We start from the raw sequence: 22,949 nt of genomic DNA on the forward strand, positions 1-22,949 counted from the left end.
AGTCTCAAGCATACCAAAATTGTGTGAAGTACAAAAATGTACAGAAGAAATATATGACTTGCGCGAGACCTGTCAAAAAATGGTCACGCATGCGCATCATGAATATAAACGAAATGGCTGCAGCGATGGAGGTTGATGATGAACAGCTCGCTTCAGGCAACGATAAAGGTGCCAAGAAGCGCTTTGAAGTGAAAAAAGTGTGTAACGATTTATGGACTAAGTATTGTGCTTTGTTATGAACTACATAAATCATGGTTGGGACGATATTCAACGCTGATACAGTGGGATGAAACTCCAGAATATTTTTGCTTTTGTACAGTCGGTGGTCAGTGCAGTGTGCACAGTGTTGTACATACGTAGTGATAGTGTACTGATTCTTTGCCTTTGAGTCTCATGACGTCGGTTCCACATGAGGAGATGAGTTCGGCTACGATGATGATGACGCTTTCACTCGGCAACTGAACATCTGAGGCAGGGACTCCAAAACCAGCACCCGTCCCTTGAAATTGCCCATCCAGTAGAGTATTGACTATTGCCCATCGACTCTCATTTGTCATAATTTGCGACCCACGTCGCAACTTGGATGATACACTTTTTTTTTCACAACAGGTGTGCTATCGCCATTTATGTCATGCCGTTAATTAATACCAATAAAACTGATAATAATGAGCAAAACGATGTGGCATTTATCATATATTTATGTGCCATGTCAATCATCTGACGTCGGAGCAATGTAGGCCTAAGTGATAAAAAAGGCAGCCTACAAGTACGGTAATATTTGAAGCCGCTCAAAAATTGACTTCCTTTTTTTCTTCCTTTCAGTGGAATGCTGTTGCTCTCTGGGCTTGGGGTAAGTGGACATTAATGTGTGTGGAATCTTCTCCGCTGGAGAAATTTGTCGCTGAAAGAGTTTCCAAGCCATTTAGCGTGTTCTCTCTGACGTGTTGATCATTTTAAGATACTTAAGACTCGTATGGATGCCATTTTCTCATGAATTTAAGTATAGGAAGTTACATGAATCGTTATTGGGAGTATAACTTGAAACCAAGCAAAGTAAACGGACATTGAGACAAGTCCCGTCATTGATTCGAATCTCTCCTCATTTCAGATATTGTGGTAGATAACTGCGCCATCTGTAGAAATCACATCATGGACCATTGTAAGTACACATACGTACTGACAAATATCAACAAGGGTGGAGATCGGACTGGTGCCTTAGTGCTTGGAGCGCCTGGCTCATAATCAGGAGGACACGGGTTCGACTCTTGAAAGAATCGCCACTGTATCGTCTTTGTGTCCTTGAGCAAGGCGCGTAACCCTATTAGTACTGTCTACCAGGCAGATGGTAAATGGTGGACTGGGCTTTGTGCATTATCCTCCATCTGATTTTGATCTGATAGCCATTTCAATTGAGTTAAATTGAAAGTGAATTGTGAGCTCGGGCATGTAAGATAACATTTTGATTTTTTTCAATCCTTTTTGATCGTTTTTCTTCAGGTATTGAATGTCAGGCGAACCAAGCATCAGCCACTAGTGAAGAGTGTACAGTTGCCTGGGGAGTATGCAATGTAAGTCAACAGATTATATCAAGTCGGTACAAAACATACTTCTGGGAGTAAGACTGTATCCAAGATTGTACCGAGTTGACGAGAGACTACAGGCTGGGGCCATGTTGGCTGGAATAAGTTTCACTATGTTTTTTTCAAAAGGTGTCGCCACTCTTTCACACTATACATGGGAACTTTTCATGATCACTAATAAAGCGACACCGGACAGGTGCATATTGGTCATTTGGTGATCACAATTTTTGTTTTTGTTTTTTTTTGTTTAGGTTGTGAATGCGTGCGTACCCGGTTAGACGCCAGTATGGCCGGTGCGCTCCGTCTTCGGTCAGGTTTTATATCGGAGTTTCTGTCTCCTAGTCTGGTTGCCATAACCCGGCTGAAGAGCCCAGACTACCCGGTTACCCCTAGGCGACCAGTCACATGTGTGTCTAGTTACCTGGGAGACATAGTTTCCGCTAGGCAATGCTAGGGGAAAACTTGTCGGCCGTTGACCCTATGACGAGCTCATCCGCCCTGAGTGACTAGTAACCTTGATTTCTAGTCACCCACCTGAGACAGGTGGCACTGGATTACAGGGCTACCAGTGGCAGGTAGCTAGCCTGACCTGACCTCAGGTGATCACAATAATTAGGCCTCCCTACCTTCTGTATATTGTTTATGATGGTCAAAGTTGCATGATTCTTGGTCTGGTACTGGTAGTTTAAAATGCATCAGCACTGCAATGAAGACAAACCTTGGTCCGTGGCTGTATGATTTGAGGTAAGGCCAAAAAAAGTTAACGTTATGTTTCTGGTTTCATGGTCAACTGAAAATGGATGCGGTCATGCGGGTTTTTTTTTCTGTGATGATAATTTTTGTTGCTTTAGTAATCTTTTTTGGCGATATCAAATCTACTTACACAGAGGTAAAGACAGCACAGATTCAGAAAGAATGAAAAGAAAATGAATATCTGCAACATCTGTCTGCAATATCTGTTTGTGGCCAAACAATGCTGAACAATGTGTACAAATCAATGCCCGCCTAGAGGGAAATTCCAACGATGAATAATGCGTATGATCGATAGTTCAAATAAACGCCACTTGGCGCTTGGGTGCAGGATATTGTCTGCTTGGCTACTGAATGGGAAAATAAAAAGATATTGGTGAGCAGCAACCAGAAACATAACATTAACTTTTTTTGGCCTAAGGAATAACTAATATTTGGAAAACAACTGTGTGTTAGAGCTTGATGTGGTAATCTAATTGCCTTGCCCTGGGCCATGCAGAAGCAGCCTTCTCCTTTAAGATGCCGGTTCTTATTTCCTCATTCCTTCCTTTGCAGCATGCATTCCATTTTCACTGCATCTCAAGATGGCTGAAAACACGTCAGGTCTGTCCACTCGACAATAGGGAATGGGAATTCCAAAAGTGAGTAAAACACAGATTCATTTTTATAATATTCATCATGTTTAGGAGGTCAATGATAATTTCCTTTTGCAGTACAGTGCCCCTTTTGCCCAAAGATTTTGTCCAAAGCCAAGTTACAACAATACTTTGTACGTGCTCAACATGCTTTTGGTGGGCTAGCAAACACACATTTTAATATCTGAACATTGGTAAAAGAAACCTGGAATTGTGTGCTACTGGGGCCGAGTTTCAATCAGTTAAAATTTCTGCTCCCGACCGCTGTGTTTCATAAAGATCTTGGTGTAGGCCTAGAAGAGGTATTTTCTCAATCTCAGTTCTGGTTTTCTCTAATTTGTTAAAAATTTTCTTTTCAGGTATGGTCACTAAGGATGATAGCGAGCTGAGAATGTGTGATATAGCCTTTTGTTTGGAATTATTATCAAACAGTTAGAGAAGGAAAAATACTAAATAGACTCAAAGCACTCGGACTCAGTTGAACATTTCGTGTTCATTTTATTTTGGGAAAGAAGGGCCTGGGGATCAGAAGCAGAACTATTTGTCATTATTGGGTGAAAATTCAGCCTCTCTTGTAACCGATTTAAGCTGTGTAAATACCTGAGCTTGCCCTTGTTCTTTACAGGGGTTTACATAGATTTCATGTTGTCACTTACATGTATGTTTCTCTTTGAGAACAAACAAGTCATTTCCAAAGGCAGGCTACATAGGATTCACCATCTCACTTTTCACCCTCATGTCATTTTGTGACAAGTGACAGCGTGAGTTGTATGTAAACCAGGCCGTGTGGTACAACTAGGTATCTAGGTAATGCTGGGAAAATTTCGTTCTGGGGGGGTTGTATCTATTTAAATCCTTTTGTATTGTACTTCTGTTTGATATAAATCGTATCAATATGAATTGTGACCTTGGTCTTTTCTATATAGACTGTCAGATGTGACTACCATCTTCCACTACTAATTTGGTGACAATGGTAGTTCAAGACAAGACAAAACAGACACTGCCACTGTAATGGCTCTTGGTGGATGACGCACTTGGAAGACAAGACAGAACAGGCACTGCCACTGTAATGACTCTTGGTGGATGACACACTTGGAAGACAAGACAGAATAGGCACTGTTGTCACTGTAATGGCTCTTGTTGGATGACACACTTGGAAGACAAGACAGAACAGGCACTGCCACTGTAATGGCTCTTGGTGGATGACACACTTGGAAGACAAGACAGAACAGGCACTGCCACTGTAATGGCTCTTGGTGGATGACACACTTGGAAGACAAGACAGACCAGGCACTGCCACTGTAATGGCTCTTGGTGGATGACACACTTGGAAGACAAGACAGAACAGACACTGCCACTGTAATGGCTCTTGTTGGATGACACACTTGGAAGACAAGACAGACCAGGCACTGCCACTGTAATGGCTCTTATGACACACTTGGAATACAAGACAGAACTGGCACTGCCACTGTAATGGCTCTTGGTGGATGACACACTTGGAAGACAAGACAGAATAGGCACTGCCACTGTAATGGCTCTTGGTGGATGACACACTTGGAAGACAAGACAGAACAGGCACTGCCGCTGTAATGGCTCTTGTTGGATGACACACTTGGAAGACAAGACAGAATAGGCACTGCCACTGTAATGGCTCTTGGTGGATGACACACTTGGAAGACAAGACAGAACAGACACTGCCACTGTAATGGCTCTTATGACACACTTGGAAGACAAGACAGAACAGGCACTGCCACTGTAATGGCTCTTAGTGGATGACACACTTGGAAGACAAGACAGACCAGGCACTGCCACTGTAATGGCTCTTAGTGGATGACACACTTTGAAGACAAGACAGAACAGGCACTGTCACTGTAATGGCTCTTGGTGGATGACACACTTGGAAGACAAGACAGACCAGGCACTGCCACTGTAATGGCTCTTGGTGGATGACACACTTGGAAGACAAGACAGAACAGGCACTGCCACTGTAATGGCTCTTGGTGGATGACACACTTGGAAGACAAGACAGACCAGGCACTGCCACTGTAATGGCTCTTGGTGGATGACACACTTGGAAGACAAGACAGACCAGGCACTGCCACTGTAATGGCTCTTGGTGGATGACACACTTGGAAGACAAGACAGACCAGGCACTGCCATCGTAATGGCTCTTGGTGGATGACGCACTTGGAAGACAAGACAGACCAGGCACTGCCATCGTAATGGCTCTTGGTGGATGACACTCTTGGAAGACAAGACAGACCAGGCACTGCCACTGTAATGGCTCTTGGTGGATGACACACTTGGAAGACAAGACAGACCAGGCACTGCCACTGTAATGGCTCTTGGTGGATGACACACTTGGAAGACAAGACAGACCAGGCACTGCCACTGTAATGGCTCTTGGTGGATGACACTCTTGGAAGACAAGACAGACCAGGCACTGCCATCGTAATGGCTCTTGGTGGATGACACACTTGGAAGACAAGACAGAACAGGCACTGCCACTGTAATGGCTCTTGGTGGATGACACTCTTGGAAGACAAGACAGACCAGACACTGCCACTGTAATGGCTCTTATGACACACTTGGAAGACAAGACAGACCAGGCACTGCCATCGTAATGGCTCTTGGTGGATGATGCACTTGGAAGACAAGACAGAACAGGCACTGCCACTGTAATGGCTCTTGGTGGATGACGCACTTGGAAGACAAGACAGACCAGGCACTGCCACTGAATGGCTCTTGGTGGATGACACACTTGGAAGACAAGACAGACCAGGCACTGCCACTGTAATGGCTCTTGGTGGATGACACACTTGGAAGACAAGACAGACCAGGCACTGCCACTGAATGGCTCTTGGTGGATGACACACTTGGAAGACAAGACAGACCAGGCACTGCCACTGTAATGGCTCTTGGTGGATGACACACTTGGAAGACAAGACAGAACAGGCACTGCCACTGTAATGGCTCTTGTTGGATGACACACTTGGAAGACAAGACAGAACAGGCACTGCCACTGTAATGGCTCTTGGTGGATGACACACTTGGAAGACAAGACAGACCAGGCACTGCCACTGTAATGGCTCTTGGTGGATGACACACTTGGAAGACAAGACAGAACAGGCACTGCCACTGTAATGGCTCTTGTTGGATGACACACTTGGAAGACAAGACAGAACAGGCACTGCCATCGTAATGGCTCTTGTTGGATGACACACTTGGAAGACAAGACAGAACAGGCACTGCCACTGTAATGGCTCTTGTTGGATGACACACTTGGAAGACAAGACCAGGCACTGCCACTGTAATGGCTCTTGGTGGATGACACACTTGGAAGACAAGACAGACCAGGCACTGCCACTGTAATGGCTCTTGGTGGATGACGCACTTGGAAGACAAGACAGACCAGGCACTGCCACTGTAATGGCTCTTGGTGGATGACACACTTGGAAGACAAGACAGAACAGGCACTGTCACTATAATGGCTCTTGGTGGATGACACACTTGGAAGACAAGACAGAACAGGCACTGCCACTGTAATGGCTCTTGGTGGATGACACACTTGGAAGACAAGACAGGCACTGCCATCGTAATGGCTCTTGGTGGATGATGCACTGGTATTTGAAGACAGGACAGAACGGGCATTGTCACTAATGGCTCTTGGCGGATGATACACTGGGAGTCAAATAGACTCTTTCACCAGTCTTCTCCATTCACTCATTACAGAGACTGGTACTTCACGGCACTTCACTCGTCATGAACTCGATTTGGGGGCGTAATCATCCGGTGACCGGTCACGTGTTTTCTGTAGAATGGGTAACCTCGATCCAAGTATAATCTGCGATACCAGAGCGCTCGGTATGACAGTGCATCCACTGTATGTACTGAAAATGTATACTACGGTTCGTCTTGGGTGAATCAAATAGGCGTCTTCGACCCTCCGCTACGCGGCGGATAGAGTCGAGGTTACCTGGTTAGTCAAGGCAGGGCCAGAATGGCTCTTGGTGGATGATGCACTGGTAGTTCAACACAGGACAGTACGGGCACTACCATTGTAATGGTTCTTAGCGGATGGAGCACTGGTAGTTCAAGACAGGACAGAACGGGCACTGCCATTGTAATGGCTCTTGGTGGATGACGCACGGGTAGTTCTATAGACAGGACAGAACGAGCACTGCCGTTCTAATGGCTCTTTGCGGAGAAGGCGAACGTGCCCCCCCCCCATACTTGGTTAGAAGATGCGTTGTGGATTTCTTTATATGATAATAATGACCGAAAATCACGCCAGGATACGTGGTTTTTCGAGAAAAAAAACAAATGGCGAATGTGCCCCGAGGGCGAACTAGCCCCGGTCACCGAAGAGCCGAGTCTCTTGTTTTTCATGCCACAGTTTAAATCGCAATTATATTGTGTAGTAAAATTTTATTTTCATATTATTTGATTGAGGACACTCATCATCGTTATTCTCACACATTCATCAGAAATGAAAGGATATCGGTGATAACCTACTTAATTATGTATACGCACACAGTTTCAGCATGAATAAAATAATGTTTGATAAATCAAATAGACCAGTTAATGCCTTCTCTCTGGCAGCAGGAATGAAATAATGTTAAATAAATCAATAAATATAGATGTGGCTCTGTTAATGCGTTCTCACTTGCAGCAGGAATGAGGCGATGGCCCGGTTACTGAAAAAAAAGAATTTTATCACTAACGCTGGCGTTACATATAGCGTTATCTCCTTCAGTTTAACGCCAAGTTAGAAATGCGAAACTGCCGAAACTATCCGAGTTACAATTCTTCTCAAAGGCATATTGCGGTGACAAGATAAACATCATTGTGCAATGGTGCCCGCTAAAAAATTAAGGATAACCTCTCACGTGTATATAAAGGCAGCCAAAGGTGTAAACAGTGCATTTATGGGGCCGAGGAAAATGAAAACAAACATTTTGCCCGCTCATCACGTGAAATGGATCAAATATACACATGTAATTAGATTCACGATTTCTCGCTTGAGGTCCAATATCTTGGAATGATTTACAACTTAAAAAAGAAAAACCCTCTCATATGTTGTTTGCAAACCCGAGTATTAAACTCTCCGCGTTTGCCCAATTCGATCCTGTGTGTCCTCCATATTCTTTCGGGGGTCTTTATGACGTATACAGGTGACATCAGAATGACCGAACGAACCTGGTTTATAGCCATCCCATGGCAGGGTTCATCAATATTTCATAGCACCGAATACATGTACAAATGTACATGCAACTAGCGTATAATCCGCAGGAAGCAAAGATTACACTTAGTGCCGCGGACTGACAATTTAAAAAAACATTTCGATTCGTAGATCCAGATATGGTTCACCAACAACGCACAGCAGATCAGATGAGTGATGAGTTACCTCGTGTATAGTGTGAACAATTCATTTCAGATATGAGTGTTTTCCTGGAGAGAGTTTCCTGCGTTCTGTTTTTAGGACTTCTATTAGGATCGTACCTGCCCCAGGGTACATCAACGAAGTATACACTGGATATGGCCACATCTTTGAAAGGTAAGTACAACACGAAGCAGCCTAGCGTAAGGAAATAATCACAAGGCAACGAGAGGCAATCAACGGGCACTACATGTATCAATAAAAGCAACACTTAGAAATACAAAGAAAAAGGTAATTTAATGTAAAAGTAAAGCCTGAAAAGAAGGCAATAGCTTAAAGGGGCAATGTAGGCAGCAGCTAGGCAGGCAAGATAAAGTTACACAAATTCACCAATAGGAGTCTCGCACATCTCACAGTAGGTCGAAATGATTCGCGCTTGTGCGAGAGATATATTTAGTGCCAAGTCTGACATGACCAAGGGCCCTTACTGTGTATACTAGTCACTTGAAGATGGCCAAATTAGCCCCTCTCCTCCTGCCTATAGTCCCCATTAAAGGGCAGATTCCAAATAAAATGGCAAAATCCATATACATGTATAATGACAAAGTCAAAATTTGAATTATGCTCACGCCTGTCGTTTCGTTTCCTCAAACCCGCATGGCCTGGCCACGGGATGATCAAGGTAGAATGCGTTTGATTTCCCCAGTTCTCTAAGGATCTATTGGATTGTTCATTTGGCAGATACGTGTATAAGAAATTGGCCTAACCTCGCCCTGAAGAAACCTTCACGGATATCCTCACTGTGGACGAATGAAAACGTAGCGGGCCTGGCGAACGATGGCAATACGAATGGGAACATCCAATTCTGCGCCTGCACAGCCGAAAATCAGTTCACGGACAACTGGTGGACTGTCGATCTTGGCGCCACCTACTGGGTGGTGGCGATAGAACTTTGGAACAGAGCAGATTGCTGTCGTGAGTAACTTAACTATTATAATTATATTTGGCCATTAATAAATCAAATTGGCTTCCTGTCAAGGCAAGAGTCGTTTACAAAATTCTGACTCTTGTACACAAGACAGTAGTGAGCAGTGGGGGTCCGATGTACCTGTCAGATTTGCTGGTGGCGACAAGCGGCTGTACGAGGTCCACCACGTTCAAGGCGCTTAAAATCAAAAGAAGTAAGTCCAGGTATGGTGACCGCAGCTTCTCATGCTGTGGCCCATACCTGTGGAACAAACTTCCTGTTTCCGTCAGGGCTCTACCAGAAACATCATTTAAGAGGCAACTCAAAACTACCTTGTTTGAGGACTATTTAGGGGGGGTGGCGCCTTGAGCGTGGTGGACCACGGAAAGGCGCCCAATATAAGTTTTTCAATTCATTCATTCATATAGTATATGTAGATATACATGTAAAATTTATATTAATAATACATTGGAAACTGATTAAGTGGCGAGAAAGTACACATTGTGACAACATTTTGGATATACTTTAGTTGAAGCATCTCACACACTCACCGTAACTTCGAAACGATTCTTGAAGAGAGTAGCCGCTCTAATTTTAGAGTGGCATCTCACATTCAAATGGGGCAAAATGTTCGGCGGTGCTATGTTGAAATCGGCATGCCTACTACAGAAAGATCATTAAAACTTTCTAAAATTTAGGTATTTTTTGACAAGGTGAGACACATATGAATATTTTAGGCATTAGTTTAGAAACACAAGGTGTTGAAAATGTACATAATAGATTCAAAATGTCTTTCAGCATACCGGTTGACACAGTTCGATGTCATAGTGACCGATGTAGCGCCTCCCCCTGCGGTCATTAATGATGTCACTCTCTGCTATCACCACGGTAGCACAACAATTCCTGCGAATATTGGGTTCTTCAGGAAATGCAGAAAACCCATCGCTGGGAGGCATGTGACCATCAGCAAGAAGGTCCCGTCGACGCAACACCTTACGCTGTGTGAGGTTCGAGTGTTCGGGCTTGTAAAACAAAGCCAAGCTGGTAAGTAGGCCTAGTGCCGCAATTTAATAGAGACTAAGAATGTGCACAACGACACATCCAACCTCCCTGCACGCAACCTTCTTGCGCATGACCGGAACTATTTATCGACGTCGTTCCGCTGCTTTGAAGAATGCAACACATCATCAAGTTCTATGATTGGCTAACAATTGGGGAAAGTGGCGAATGCCAGAGTCATTTCATATCGGTGACGGCTTTTCATTGATGATGACATGCAACATTATCTCCCTTACAATTTCCAGTCGATGGCAACAAGTTGACAAAGAAAATCCCTGTCCGGAGCCTGCTCGGGTGCTCAGTTCGGTGCTTGGAGATCGCTTCGCCATGTATAGAGTACGATTACAACGAGGCGACAGGACTATGTCGATTTGAAGAGCCCAAGGATGGGCAGATTTCCTGTTCTCCGTCAGAGTTTGAGGAATACCATTGGAATTCGAAACCTTAGGCAGTCGATCAGTGAATATCTAAGATTCTTGCCGGCACTTCACCATCATTATCTCCGAGCAATGCTCTGCTGTGATTTGTGCCGAAGCATTATTTAGGTCTTTCGATTGGTCTATATAATATGACGTCATAAAAGTACCGTGACTGTTGTGACTGTTTGGTTGATAAGTTTAGGGGAAAAGTCTGATTACAGTAACGTCGTCTTTTGAATTGACTCTTTAATCCGGTGAACCTTTCAAGCAGTAGTTTTCAGATGAGCTCCAATGTCACTGACTCAACCTGAAAATTTCAGACCGTCCTCATTAGACCCGAGTACATGGCAAGTTGGACAAAAACACCTGCCTAAAGTCACACGCACGCCGACCGTGGGAATCGAAGCAGGGACCACACGACCGCTCCTGCGTGTGACTTTAGGCAGCGATATCACGAATAAGTTAGAAGCATTTTCGCCGGGATAGAAAATCTCTAGATGCCACTGGTATCTTACCGCCAACTTTTGAGTGGATAGCCACACAATATAGAAGTGAACTACTGATGGACCAATTGCAAAGTGTTGATTATCTTTAAATTGATAAAACGTAGTTAATGGAATGAATGATTTTGTCTACCGGTGCGGTACATTTCACTATATCTTCTCCTTGTTTCGCAATCGACAGATCGAAAGTAATTACCGCAGCCACAGACAATATAGATTTATTTTATTTCAATCTTTATTGTAATTAGCAGTGCATGAAATGTCAATTTCTCTTGCACATTTTTACTGATAAGGCGATCTCGTTAATGGACAAGTTGAAGCTTATTCTTCTACTTCCTGTCTTGGTGCAGGATTTACCAGGACCTTGTAATGGGCGTGTGCATTGTCATTGGTGTGACTCTGTATCCACGGTTTTTTACTGTCAGGTAAGGTTTGCCCCTTAGTGCAGTGGTTAGAATATATAGCGTCATAGTATCCGAAAGGTGGCCTGGCGATATTCTTCTACACTGGGACTCTCTCTTGATTAAAAGGTTTTGCCCCTTGGGTAGAATATGTAGCCCCGTGGTACCGCAAGCTATCAGGCAAGATTTACCCCTGCGGTAGAATATTGTTGCCTTGGTCTTTACATCACACCAGTTCGGTAATAACTAACGATCTTGGAAACGCCGAAGTTCTATATCCAACCAAGGAAGTTAAATAGTACCTCAATGATCAAACATGCGGCGAGATCCTTCTGCAATGTTCCCCTGTCAGGTGAGATCTTCACTTGGAGGATGATAAGTCGCCCTGAAGTTAATCACCTTATTTTTGGAATAATCGCAATCAACACTCCCTAGGTTCTTTCTGATCTGTCACGCATCAAATCTGCGTACCATCTCGGTCCACGGGATAAAAACGTGATGAAGATGAGCAGCGGGCAATCAATGGAAGGAGCCGTCGCGGGAGGCAAACCTTTTTATAAAGCGAGTATTATATTATGTTCGACTTGATAAACAGGAGGTGTTATTCAGTGCTTTGGCGGAGAAAGAAGGGCAGATGAGGGTACAACCCGACAGTCCTTGATGAGGTCCAATAAGTACCCGAGTAACTCTCCGCATTTGCCCAATTCCTGCGTGTCCTCCAGACACTTTCGGAGTTCTTCAGGTGACATCAGAATGACCGAACGAACCTGGCTTATAGGCATCCCACGTGTTAATCAATATTTTATGCCACCAAGTACAGGCAGCTAGTGCCTCATCTACAGAGAAGCATTGATTAAACCAGTCTCAAGGACGGACATTTTGTTTTATTTGTAGATCCAGATATATTGTTGACTAACAACGTACCAAAGATCAGATGAGTGACGAGCTACCTCGTGTATAGTGTGAACAATTCATTTCAGATATGAGTGTTTTCCTGGAGAGAGTTTCCTGCGTTCTGTTTTTAAGACTTCTGTTAGGATCGTACCTGCCCCAGGGTACATCAACGAAGTATACACTGGATATTGCCACATCTTTAAAAGGTAAGTACAACACGAGGCAGCCTACCGTAAGGAAGTAATCACAAGGCAACGAGAGGCAATCAACGGGCACTACATGTATCAATAAAAGCAACACTTAGAAATACAAAGAAAAAGGTAATTTAATGTAAAAGTAAAGCCTGAAAAGAAGGCAATATGCACGGCTATAGCTTAAAGGGGCAATGTAGGCAGCAGCTAGGCAGGCAAGATAAAGTTACACAAATTCACCAATAGGGGTCTCGCACATCTCACAGTAGGTCGAAATGATTCGCGCTTGTGCGAGAGATATATTTAGTGCTAAGTCTGACATGACCAAGGGCCCTTACTGTGTATACTATAGTCACTTGAAGATTGCCAAATTAGCCCCTCTCCTCCTTCCTATAGTCCTCCTTTAATGGCAAATTCCAAATATAATGGCAAATTCCATATATATGTATAATGGCAAAGTCAAAATTTAAATGATACTCACACCTGGCGTTTCGTTTCCTCAACCCCGCATAGCCTGGCCACGGGATGAGGCAATGATGATCAAGGCAGAATGCGATTGATTTCCCCAGTTCATCTAAGGATCTATTGGATTGTTCATTTGGCAGATACGTGTATAAGAAATTGGCCTAACCTCGCCCTGAAGAAACCTTCACGGATCTCCTCACTGTGGTCGAGTAAAAACGTAGCGGCGGGCCTGGCGAACGATGGCAATACGAATGGGAACTTCCAATTCTGCGCCTGCACAGCCGAAAATCAGTACACGGACAGCTGGTGGACTGTCGATCTTGGCGCCACCTACTGGGTGGTGGCGATAGAACTTTGGAACAGAGCAGATTGCTGTCGTGAGTAACTTAACTATTATATATTTGGCCATTAATAAATCAAATATAGTATATATAGATATACATGTAAAATTTATATTAATAATACATTGGAAACTGATTAAGTGGCGAGAAAGTACACTTTGTGACAACATTTTGGATATACTTTAGTTGAAGCATCTCACACACTCACCGTCACTTCGAAACGATTCTTGAAGAGAGTAGCCGCTCTAATTTTAGAGTGGCATCTCACATTCAAATGGGGCAAAATGTTCGGCGGTGCTGTGTGGAAATCGGCATGCCTACTACAGAAAGATCATTCAAACTTTCTAAAATTTAGGTATTTTTTGACAAGGTGAGACACATATGAATATTTTAGGCATTAGTTTAGAAACACAATGTGTTGAAAATGTACATAATAGATTCAAAATGTCTTTCAGCATACCGGTTGACACAGTTCGATGTCATAGTGACCGATGTAGCGCCTCCCCCTGCGGTCATTAATGATGTCACTCTCTGCTATCACCACGGTAGCACAACAATCCCTGCGAATATTGGGTTCTTCAGGAAATGCAGAAAACCCATCGCTGGGAGGCATGTGACCATCAGCAAAAAGGTCCCGTCGACGCAACACCTTACGCTGTGTGAGGTTCGAGTGTTCGGGCTTGTAAAACAAAGCCAAGCTGGTAAGTAGGCCTAGTGCCGCGATTTAATAGAGACTAAGAATGTGCACAACGACACATCCAACCTCCCTGCACGCAACCTTCTTGCGCATGACCGGAACTATTTATCGACGTCGTTCCGCTGCTTTGAAGAATGCAACACATCATCAAGTTCTATGATTGGCTAACAATTGGGGAAAGTGGCGAATGCCAGAGTCATTTCATATCGGTGACGGCTTTTCATTGATGATGACATGCAACATTATCTCCCTTACAATTTCCAGTCGATGGCAACAAGTTGACAAAGAAAATCCCTGTCCGGAGCCTGCTCGGGGTGCTCAGTTCGGTGCTTGGAGATCGCTTCGCCATGTATAGAGTACGATTACAACGAGGCGACAGGACTATGTCGATTTGAAGAGCCCAAGGACGGGCAGATTTCCTGTTCTGCGTCAGAGTTTGAGGAATACCATTGGAATTTGAAACCTTAGGCAGTCGATCAGTCAATATCTAAGATTCTTGCCGGCACTTCACCATCATTATCTCCGAGCAATGCTCTGCTGTGATTGGTGCAGAAGCATTATTTAGGTCTTTCGATTGGTCTATATAATATGACGTCATAAAAGTACCGTGACTGTTGTGACTGTTTGGTTGATAAGTTTAGGGGAAAAGTCTGATTACAGTAACGTCGTCTTTTGAAATGACTCTTTAATCCGGTGAACCTTTCAAGCAGTAGTTTTCAGATGAGCTCCAATGTCACTGACTCAACCTGAACATTTCAGACCGTCCTCATTAGACCCGAGTACTTGGCAAGTTGGACAAAAACACCTGCCTAAAGTCACACACACGCCGACCGTGGGAATCGAAGCAGGGACCACACGACCGCTCCTGCGTGTGACTTTAGGCGGCGATATCACGAATAAGTTAGAAGCATTTTCGCCGGGATAGAAAATCTCTAGATGCCACTGGTATCTTACCGCCAACTTTTGAGTGTATAGCCACACAATATAGAAGTGAACTACTGCTGGACCAATTGCAAAGTGTTGATTATCTTTAAATTGATAAAACGTAGTTAATGGAATGAATGATTTTGTCTACCGGTGCGGTACATTTCACTATATCTTCTACTTGTTTCGCAATCGACAGATCGAAAGTAATTACCGCAGCCACAGACAATATAGATTTATTTTGTTTCAATCTTTATTGTAATTAGCAGTGCATGAAATGTCAATTTCTCTTGCACATTTTTACTCATAAGGCGATCTCGTTAATGGACAAGTTGAAGCTAATTCTTCTACTTCCTGTCTTGGTGCAGGATTTATATTTACCAGGACCTTGTAATGAGCGTGTGCATTGTCATTGGTGTGACTCTGCTGTATCCACGGTTTTTTACTGTCAGGTAAGGTTTGCCTCTTAGTGCAGTGGTTAGAATATATAGCGTCATAGTATCCGAAAGGTGGCCTGGCGATATTCTTCCACACTGGGACTCTCTCTTGATTAAAAGGTTTTGCCCCTTTGGTAGAATATGTAGCCCCGTGATACCGCAAGCTATCAGGCAAGATTTACCCCTGCGGTAGAATAATGTTGCCTTGGTCTTTACATCACGCCTTCCGGTAATAACCAACGATCTTGGAAACGCCGTAGTTCTATCCAACCAAGGAAGTTAAATAGTACCTCAATGATCAAACATGCGGCGAGATCCTTCTGCAATGTTCCCCTGTCAGGTGAGATCTTCACTTGGAGGATGATAAGTCGCCCCGAAGTTAATCACCTTATTTTTGGAATAATCGCAATCAACACTCCCTAGGTTCTTTCTGATCTGTCACGCATCAAATCTGCGTACCATCTCGGTCCACGGGATAAAAACGTGATGAAGATGAGCAGCGGGCAATCAATGGAAGGAGCCGTCGCGGGAGGCAAACCTTTTTATAAAGCGAGTATGTTATATATTATGTTCGACTTGATAAACAGGAGGTGTTATTCAGTGCTTTGGCGGAGAACGAAAGCAGATGAGGGTACAACCCGACAGTCTTTGATGAGGTCCAATAAGTACCCGAGTAACTCTCCGCGTTCGCCCAATTCCTGCGTGTCCTCCAGACACTTTCGGAGGTCTTCAGGTGACATCAGAATGACCGAACGAACCTGGCTTATAGGCATCCCACGTGTTAATCAATATTTTATGCCACCAAGTACAGGCAGCTAGTGCCTCATCTACAGAGAAGCATTGATTAAACCAGTCTCAAGGACGGACATTTTGTTTTATTTGTAGATCCAGATATATTGTTGACTAACAACGTACCAAAGATCAGATGAGTGACGAGCTACCTCGTGTAAAGTTTGAACAATTCATTTCAGATATGAGTGTTTTCCTGGAGAGAGTTTCCTGCGTTCTGTTTTTAAGACTTCTGTTAGGATCGTACCTGCCCCAGGGTACATCAACGAAGTATACACTGGATATTGCCACATCTTTAAAAGGTAAGTACAACACGAGGCAGCCTACCGTAAGGAAGTAATCACAAGGCAACGAGAGGCAATCAACGGGCACCACATGTATCAATAAAAGCAACACTTAGAAATACAAAGAAAAAGGTAATTTAATGTAAAAGTAAAGCCTGAAAAGAAGGCAATATGCACGGCTATAGCTTAAAGGGGCAATGTAGGCAGCAGCTAGGCAGGCAAGATAAAGTTACACAAAGTCGCCAATAGGGGACACTCACATCTCACAGTACGTCGAAATGATTCACGCTTGTACGTGGAATATATTTAGTGCCAAGTCTGACATGACCAAGGGCCCTTACTGTGTATACTCGTCACTTGAAGATGGCCAAATTAGCCCCTCTCCTCCTGCCTATAGCCCTCCTTTAATGGCAAATTCCAAATATAATGGCAAATTCCATATATATGTATAATGGCAAAGTCAAAATTTAAATGATACTCACACCTGGCATTTCGTTTCCTCAACCCCGCATAGCCTGGCCACGGGATGAGGCAATGATGATCAAGGCAGAATGCGATTGATTTCCCCAGTTCATCTAAGGATCTGTTGGATTGTTCATTTGGCAGATACGTGTATAAAAAATTGGCCTAACCTCGCCCTGAAGAAACCTTCACGGATCTCCTCACTGTGGTCGAGTAAAAACGTAGCGGCGGGCCTGGCGAACGATGGCAATACGAATGGGAACTTCCAATTCTGCGCCTGCACAGCCGAAAATCAGTACACGGACAGCTGGTGGACTGTCGATCTTGGCGCCACCTACTGGGTGGTGGCGATAGAACTTTGGAACAGAGCAGATTGCTGTCGTGAGTAACTTAACTATTATATAATTGGCCATTAGTAAATCTAATATAGTTTATATAGATATACATGTAAAATTTATATTAATAATACATTGGAAACTGATTAAGTGGCGAGAAAGTACACATTGTGACAACATTTTGGATATACTTTAGTTGAAGCATCTCACACACTCACCGTCACTTCGAAACGATTCTTGAAGAGAGTAGCCGCTCTAATTTTAGAGTGGCATCTCACATTCAAATGGGGCAAAATGTTCGGCGGTGCTGTGTGGAAATCGGCATGCCTACTACAGAAAGATCATTAAAACTTTCTAAAATTTAGGTATTTTTTGACAAGGTGAGACACATATGAATATTTGAGGCATTAGTTTAGAAACACAAGGTGTTGAAAATGTACATAATAGATTCAAAATGTCTTTCAGCATACCGGTTGACACAGTTCGATGTCATAGTGACCGATGTAGCGCCTCCCCCTGCGGTCATTAATGATGCCACTCTCTGCTATCACCATGACAGCACAACAATCCCTGCGAATATTGGGTTCTTCAGGAAATGCAGAAAACCCATCGCTGGGAATCATTTCACCATCAGCAAGAAGGTCCCGTCGACGCAACACCTTACACTGTGTGAGGTTCGAGTATTCGGGCTTGTAACACAAAGCCAAGCTGGTAAGTAGTGCCGCGATTTAATAGAGACTAAGAATGTGCACAACGACACATCCAACCTCCCTGCACGCAACCTCCTTGCGCATGAGCGGAACTATTTATCGACGTCGTTCCGCTGCTTTGAAGAATGCAACACATCATCAAGTTCTATGATTGGCTAACAATTGGGGAAAGTGGCGAATGCCAGAGTCATTTCATATCGGTGACGGCTTTTCATTGATGATGACATGCAACATTATCTCCCTTACAATTTCCAGTCGATGGCAACAAGTTGACAAAGAAAATCCCTGTCCGGAGCCTGCTCGGGTGCTCAGTTCGGTGCTTGGAGATCGCTTCGCCATGTATAGAGTACGATTACAACGAGGCGACAGGACTATGTCGATTTGAAGAGCCCAAGGACGGGCAGATTTCCTGTTCTGCGTCAGAGTTTGAGGAATACCATTGGAATTCGAAACCTTAGGCAGTCGATCAGTCAATATCTAAGATTCTTGCCGGCACTTCACCATCATTATCTCCGAGCAATGCTCTGCTGTGATTGGTGCCGAAGCATTATTTAGGTCTTTCGATTGGTGAATATAATATGACGTCATAAAAGTACCGTCACTGTTGTGACTGTTTGGTTGATAAGTTCAGGGGAAAAGTCTGATTACAGTAACGTTGTCTTTTAAATTGACTGTTTAATCCGGTGAACCTTTTAAGCAGTAGTTTTCAGCTGAGCTCCAATGTCACCGACTCAACCTGAGAATTTCAGACCGTCCTCATTACACCCCAGTAGGCCTACTTGGCAAGTTGCCGGGACAAAAACACCTGCCTAATGTCACACGCACGCCGACCGTGGGAATCAAAGCAGGGACCATTCTTGAGGCGGCGATATCACGAATAAGTTAGAAGCATTTTCGCCGGGATAGAAAATCTCTAGATGCCACTGGTATCTTACCGCCAACCTTTGGGTGTATAGCCACACAAATATAGAAGTGAACTACTAATGGACCAATTGCAAAGTGTAGATTATCTTTAAATCGATAAAACGTATTTAATGGAATAAATGCTTTTGTGTACCGATGCGGAACATTTCACTACATCTTCTACTTGTTTCGCAATTGACAGATCGAAAGTAATTACCGCAGCTACAGACAATATAGATTTATTTTATTTGAATCTTTATTGTAATTAACAGTGCATGAAATGTCAATTTTTGTAGCACATTTTTACTGATAAGGCGATCTCGTTAATGGACAAGTTGAAGCTAATTCTTCTACTTCCTTTCTTGGTGCAGGATTTATATTTACCATGATCTTGTAATGAGCGTGTGCATTGTCACTGGTGTGACTCTGCTGTATCCACGGTTTTTTACTGTCAGGTAAGGTTTGCCCCTTAGTGCAGTGGTTAGAATATATAGCCTCATAGTACCCGAAAGGTGGTCTGGCGATATTCTTCTACACTGGGACTCTCTCTTAATCAAAAGGTTTTGCCCCTTGGGTAGAATATGTCCAACCAAGGAAGTTAAATAGTACCTCAATGATCAAACATGCGGCGAGATCCTTCAGCAAAGTTCCCCTGTCAGGTGAGATCTTCCCTTCGAGGATAATATGTCGCCCCGAAGTTCATCACCTTATGTTCGGAATAAGCGCATTCAGCACGGCCAATTTTGTTTCTGTTACACATCAAATCTAAGTTAATTCTTCTACTTCCTGTCTTGGTGCAGGATTGCTATGAACCAGGTTCGTTCGGTCATTCTGATGTCACCTGAAGACCTCCGAAAGCGTCTGGAGGACACGCAGGAATTGGGCGAACGCGGAGAGTTACTCGGGTTAAAATTATTCAATACTCTTACTACCTTTTTTTACCTAGGGCACTAACCAATGGTTACTTTCGCTTACACTATTTTGAATAATTTCATAGTTGATGCAATATGAACTAAATGTACTAGACTAGTTATTTTTACTGATACTTTTTTGTGAGCTGAGGGTGAGTGATGATTGTGAGAGGAGGGGCATGCAACTGGCCCTATAGATTCGCGGACGATTCCTGATACTATAGCTGTGTTCGCATTAGCCTCTCAAAGCGGATTGAAACACCCTTAATCCGCTTTGAGACCTTCGATCCGGATCAACTGTTCCCACTACAAGCGTCTCAAACCACTTTCAAACCGGTGTACTCGATCCACTTGTTCTATCGAATCGAAGAAAGCGGATTGACCCGATTCGGAATGAAACTGTAGTCGGAACTGCTCAAACCGGTTCGAGTTGGAAACGGATCGAGATCGCACATGCGCAGTTGAGTTATGATGACGTACTTCCTTTTTATCGCATGGGCAGCTCGTGTGTATTCGCAAACTTCATTTTGTTAGTTAGTTCTCTGATGTTGGAAAGCGTTTACTCGCACTTCCATATCCATCACGTCAATCGCATATAAGGAGAGAAACGCCGAGATAAACACACAAGTTTGAAACAGGAAATGCAGGAAGATGAAGTGACCTTGACCGCGCACAAGCTCGCACCCAGTGTGTAAACTAGTTGGGGACGATTAGAACAAGACACCGCCGATAGGCGGCGCGTCGGTATCAAACCGACTTGAGACTGTAGTGAGAACAGTCATGTTCGAAGCGAATCCAAATCTCAAAGCGGTTTGACGTGTAATGTGAACAGACGTTTTGAAACCGGTTTGACTCAAACCGGATTCCCAGATTCGAAATGAGGAATTCGGTTTGAAAGTGGAATAGATGAGAACGCAGCTTAAGATCACGTGACTCGCAATCGAGCTATAAATAATGCAGATCTAACTCAATGACAGCATACCGTCTTGCCCGCCGAAGATATCTTTCCTAAAGGGTTATGAGCCTGGATGGGTTCTCTGTGTAGTGTTTTTTGGACGTCTTTGGGCTCACATACGATATGGCCATCTATGGTCAACATTGCGACCCGCTGTAACTCAATAACAAGCCTAACCAGATCTAACTCGAGGGCAAACATTGATTGCCCGCTGCTCATCTTCATCACGTTTTTATCCCATGGACCGAGATGGTACGCAGATTTGATGCGTGACAGATCAGCAGAACCTTTGCAGTGTTGATTGCGATTATTCCAAAAATAATGTGATTAACTACAGGGCGACATATTTTCCCCCATGGGAAGATCTCACCTGACAGGGGAACATTGCAGAAGGATCTCGCCGCATGTTGGATCACTGAGGTGCCATTTAACTTCCTTGGTTGGATATAGAACTACGGCGTTTCCAAGATCGTTTGTTATTACCGGAAGGCGTGATGTAAAGACCAAGGCAACATTATTCTACCGCAGGGGTAAATCTTGCCTGACAGCTTGCAGTACCACGGGGCGACATATTCTACCCAAGGGGCAAAACCTTTTGATTAAGAGAGAGTTCCAGTGTAGAAGAATATCGCCAGGCCACCTTTCGGATACTATGAGGCTATATATTCTAAACACTGCACTGAGGGGCAAACCTTACCTGACAGTAAAAAACCGTGGATACAGAGTCACACCAATGACAATGCACACGCTCATTACAAAGTCCTGGTAAATATACATCGAACGTGTTCATCAATATTTCATTCCACCAAGTACAAGTAGCAGTGCCTCATCTGCAGAGGAGCATTGATTGAGCATTTTTAATTTGTAGATCCAGATATATGGTTGACTAACAACGCACCGCAGATCAGATGAGTGACGAGTTACCTCGTGTAAAGTTTGAACAACTTATTTCAGATATGAGTGTTTTCCTGGAGAGAGTTTCCTTCGTTCTCTTTTTAGGACTTCTGTTAGGATCGTACCTGCCCCAGGGTACATCAACGAAGTATACACTGGATATGGCCACATCTTTGAAAGGTAAGTACGACACGAAGCAGCCTAGCGTAAGGAAATAATCGCAAGGCAACGAGAGGCAATTAACGGGCACTACATGTATCAAGAAAAGCAACACTTAGGATCAAGAAAAGCAAAGGTAATGTAAAAGTAAAAAAAGGCAATATGCACGGAGATGTTCAATGCAGCTATCTTTCATTGGCGATGATAATGGCAAATTCCAAATATAATGGCAAATTCCAAATTGAAATTATGCGCATGCTTGGCGTTTCGTTTCCTCAACCCCGCAAGGTCTGGCCACGGGATGAGGCAAAGAATAGACAATCTCTGCTTAAAATATTAACTCTTTGGCAAGAGAATGGCACCGATGAGGCAACCGGGAAGCACACATTGTATTGCTCAATATTTCATTGTGGTTGTTGAGATCGACCAATAGGCTGCAATTTGATACGGATTTGAAGAAGGCCCTTACAATGTTAATTGGATAAAGGTGATTAAGGTAGAATGCGTTTGATTTCCCTAGTTCTCTAAGGATCTATTGGATTGTTCATTTGGCAGATACGTGTATAAGAAATTGGCCTAACCTCGCCCTGAAGAAACCTTCACGGATCTCCTCACTGTGGACAAGTGAACACGTAGCGGGCCTGGCGAACGATGGCAATACGAATGGGAAATTCCAATTCTGCGCCTGCACAGCCGAAAATCAGTACACGGACAGCTGGTGGACTGTCGATCTTGGTGCTACCTACTGGGTGGTGGCGATAGAACTTTGGAATAGAGCAGATGCCTGTAACTATTATATATTTGGCCATTAGTAAATCTAATATAGTTTATATATATATACATGTAAAACTAACATAAATAATACATTGGAAACTGATCAAGCGGCGATATAGTACACATTGTG

The 22,949-nt window shown here is 43.7% G+C and overlaps 1 protein-coding gene across 1 annotated transcript; it reads left to right on the forward strand.

Annotated features, from left to right (window-relative positions):
• The first annotated feature begins 103 nt into the window (after positions 1-103).
• On the forward strand, positions 104-3,851 carry LOC135493363 (RING-box protein 1). The gene is made up of 6 exons (XM_064780673.1): positions 104-197; positions 823-850; positions 1,109-1,159; positions 1,498-1,568; positions 2,886-2,971; positions 3,325-3,851. The coding sequence occupies exons 1-6, from the start codon at positions 114-116 to the stop codon at positions 3,335-3,337; spliced, it is 333 nt and encodes a 110-aa protein (XP_064636743.1). The 5' UTR covers positions 104-113; the 3' UTR covers positions 3,338-3,851.
• The last annotated feature ends 19,098 nt before the right edge of the window (positions 3,852-22,949 follow it).

Source organism: Lineus longissimus, chromosome 9 (genome assembly GCF_910592395.1).
Source record: "Lineus longissimus chromosome 9, tnLinLong1.2, whole genome shotgun sequence".
NCBI lineage: Eukaryota > Metazoa > Nemertea > Pilidiophora > Heteronemertea > Lineidae > Lineus > Lineus longissimus.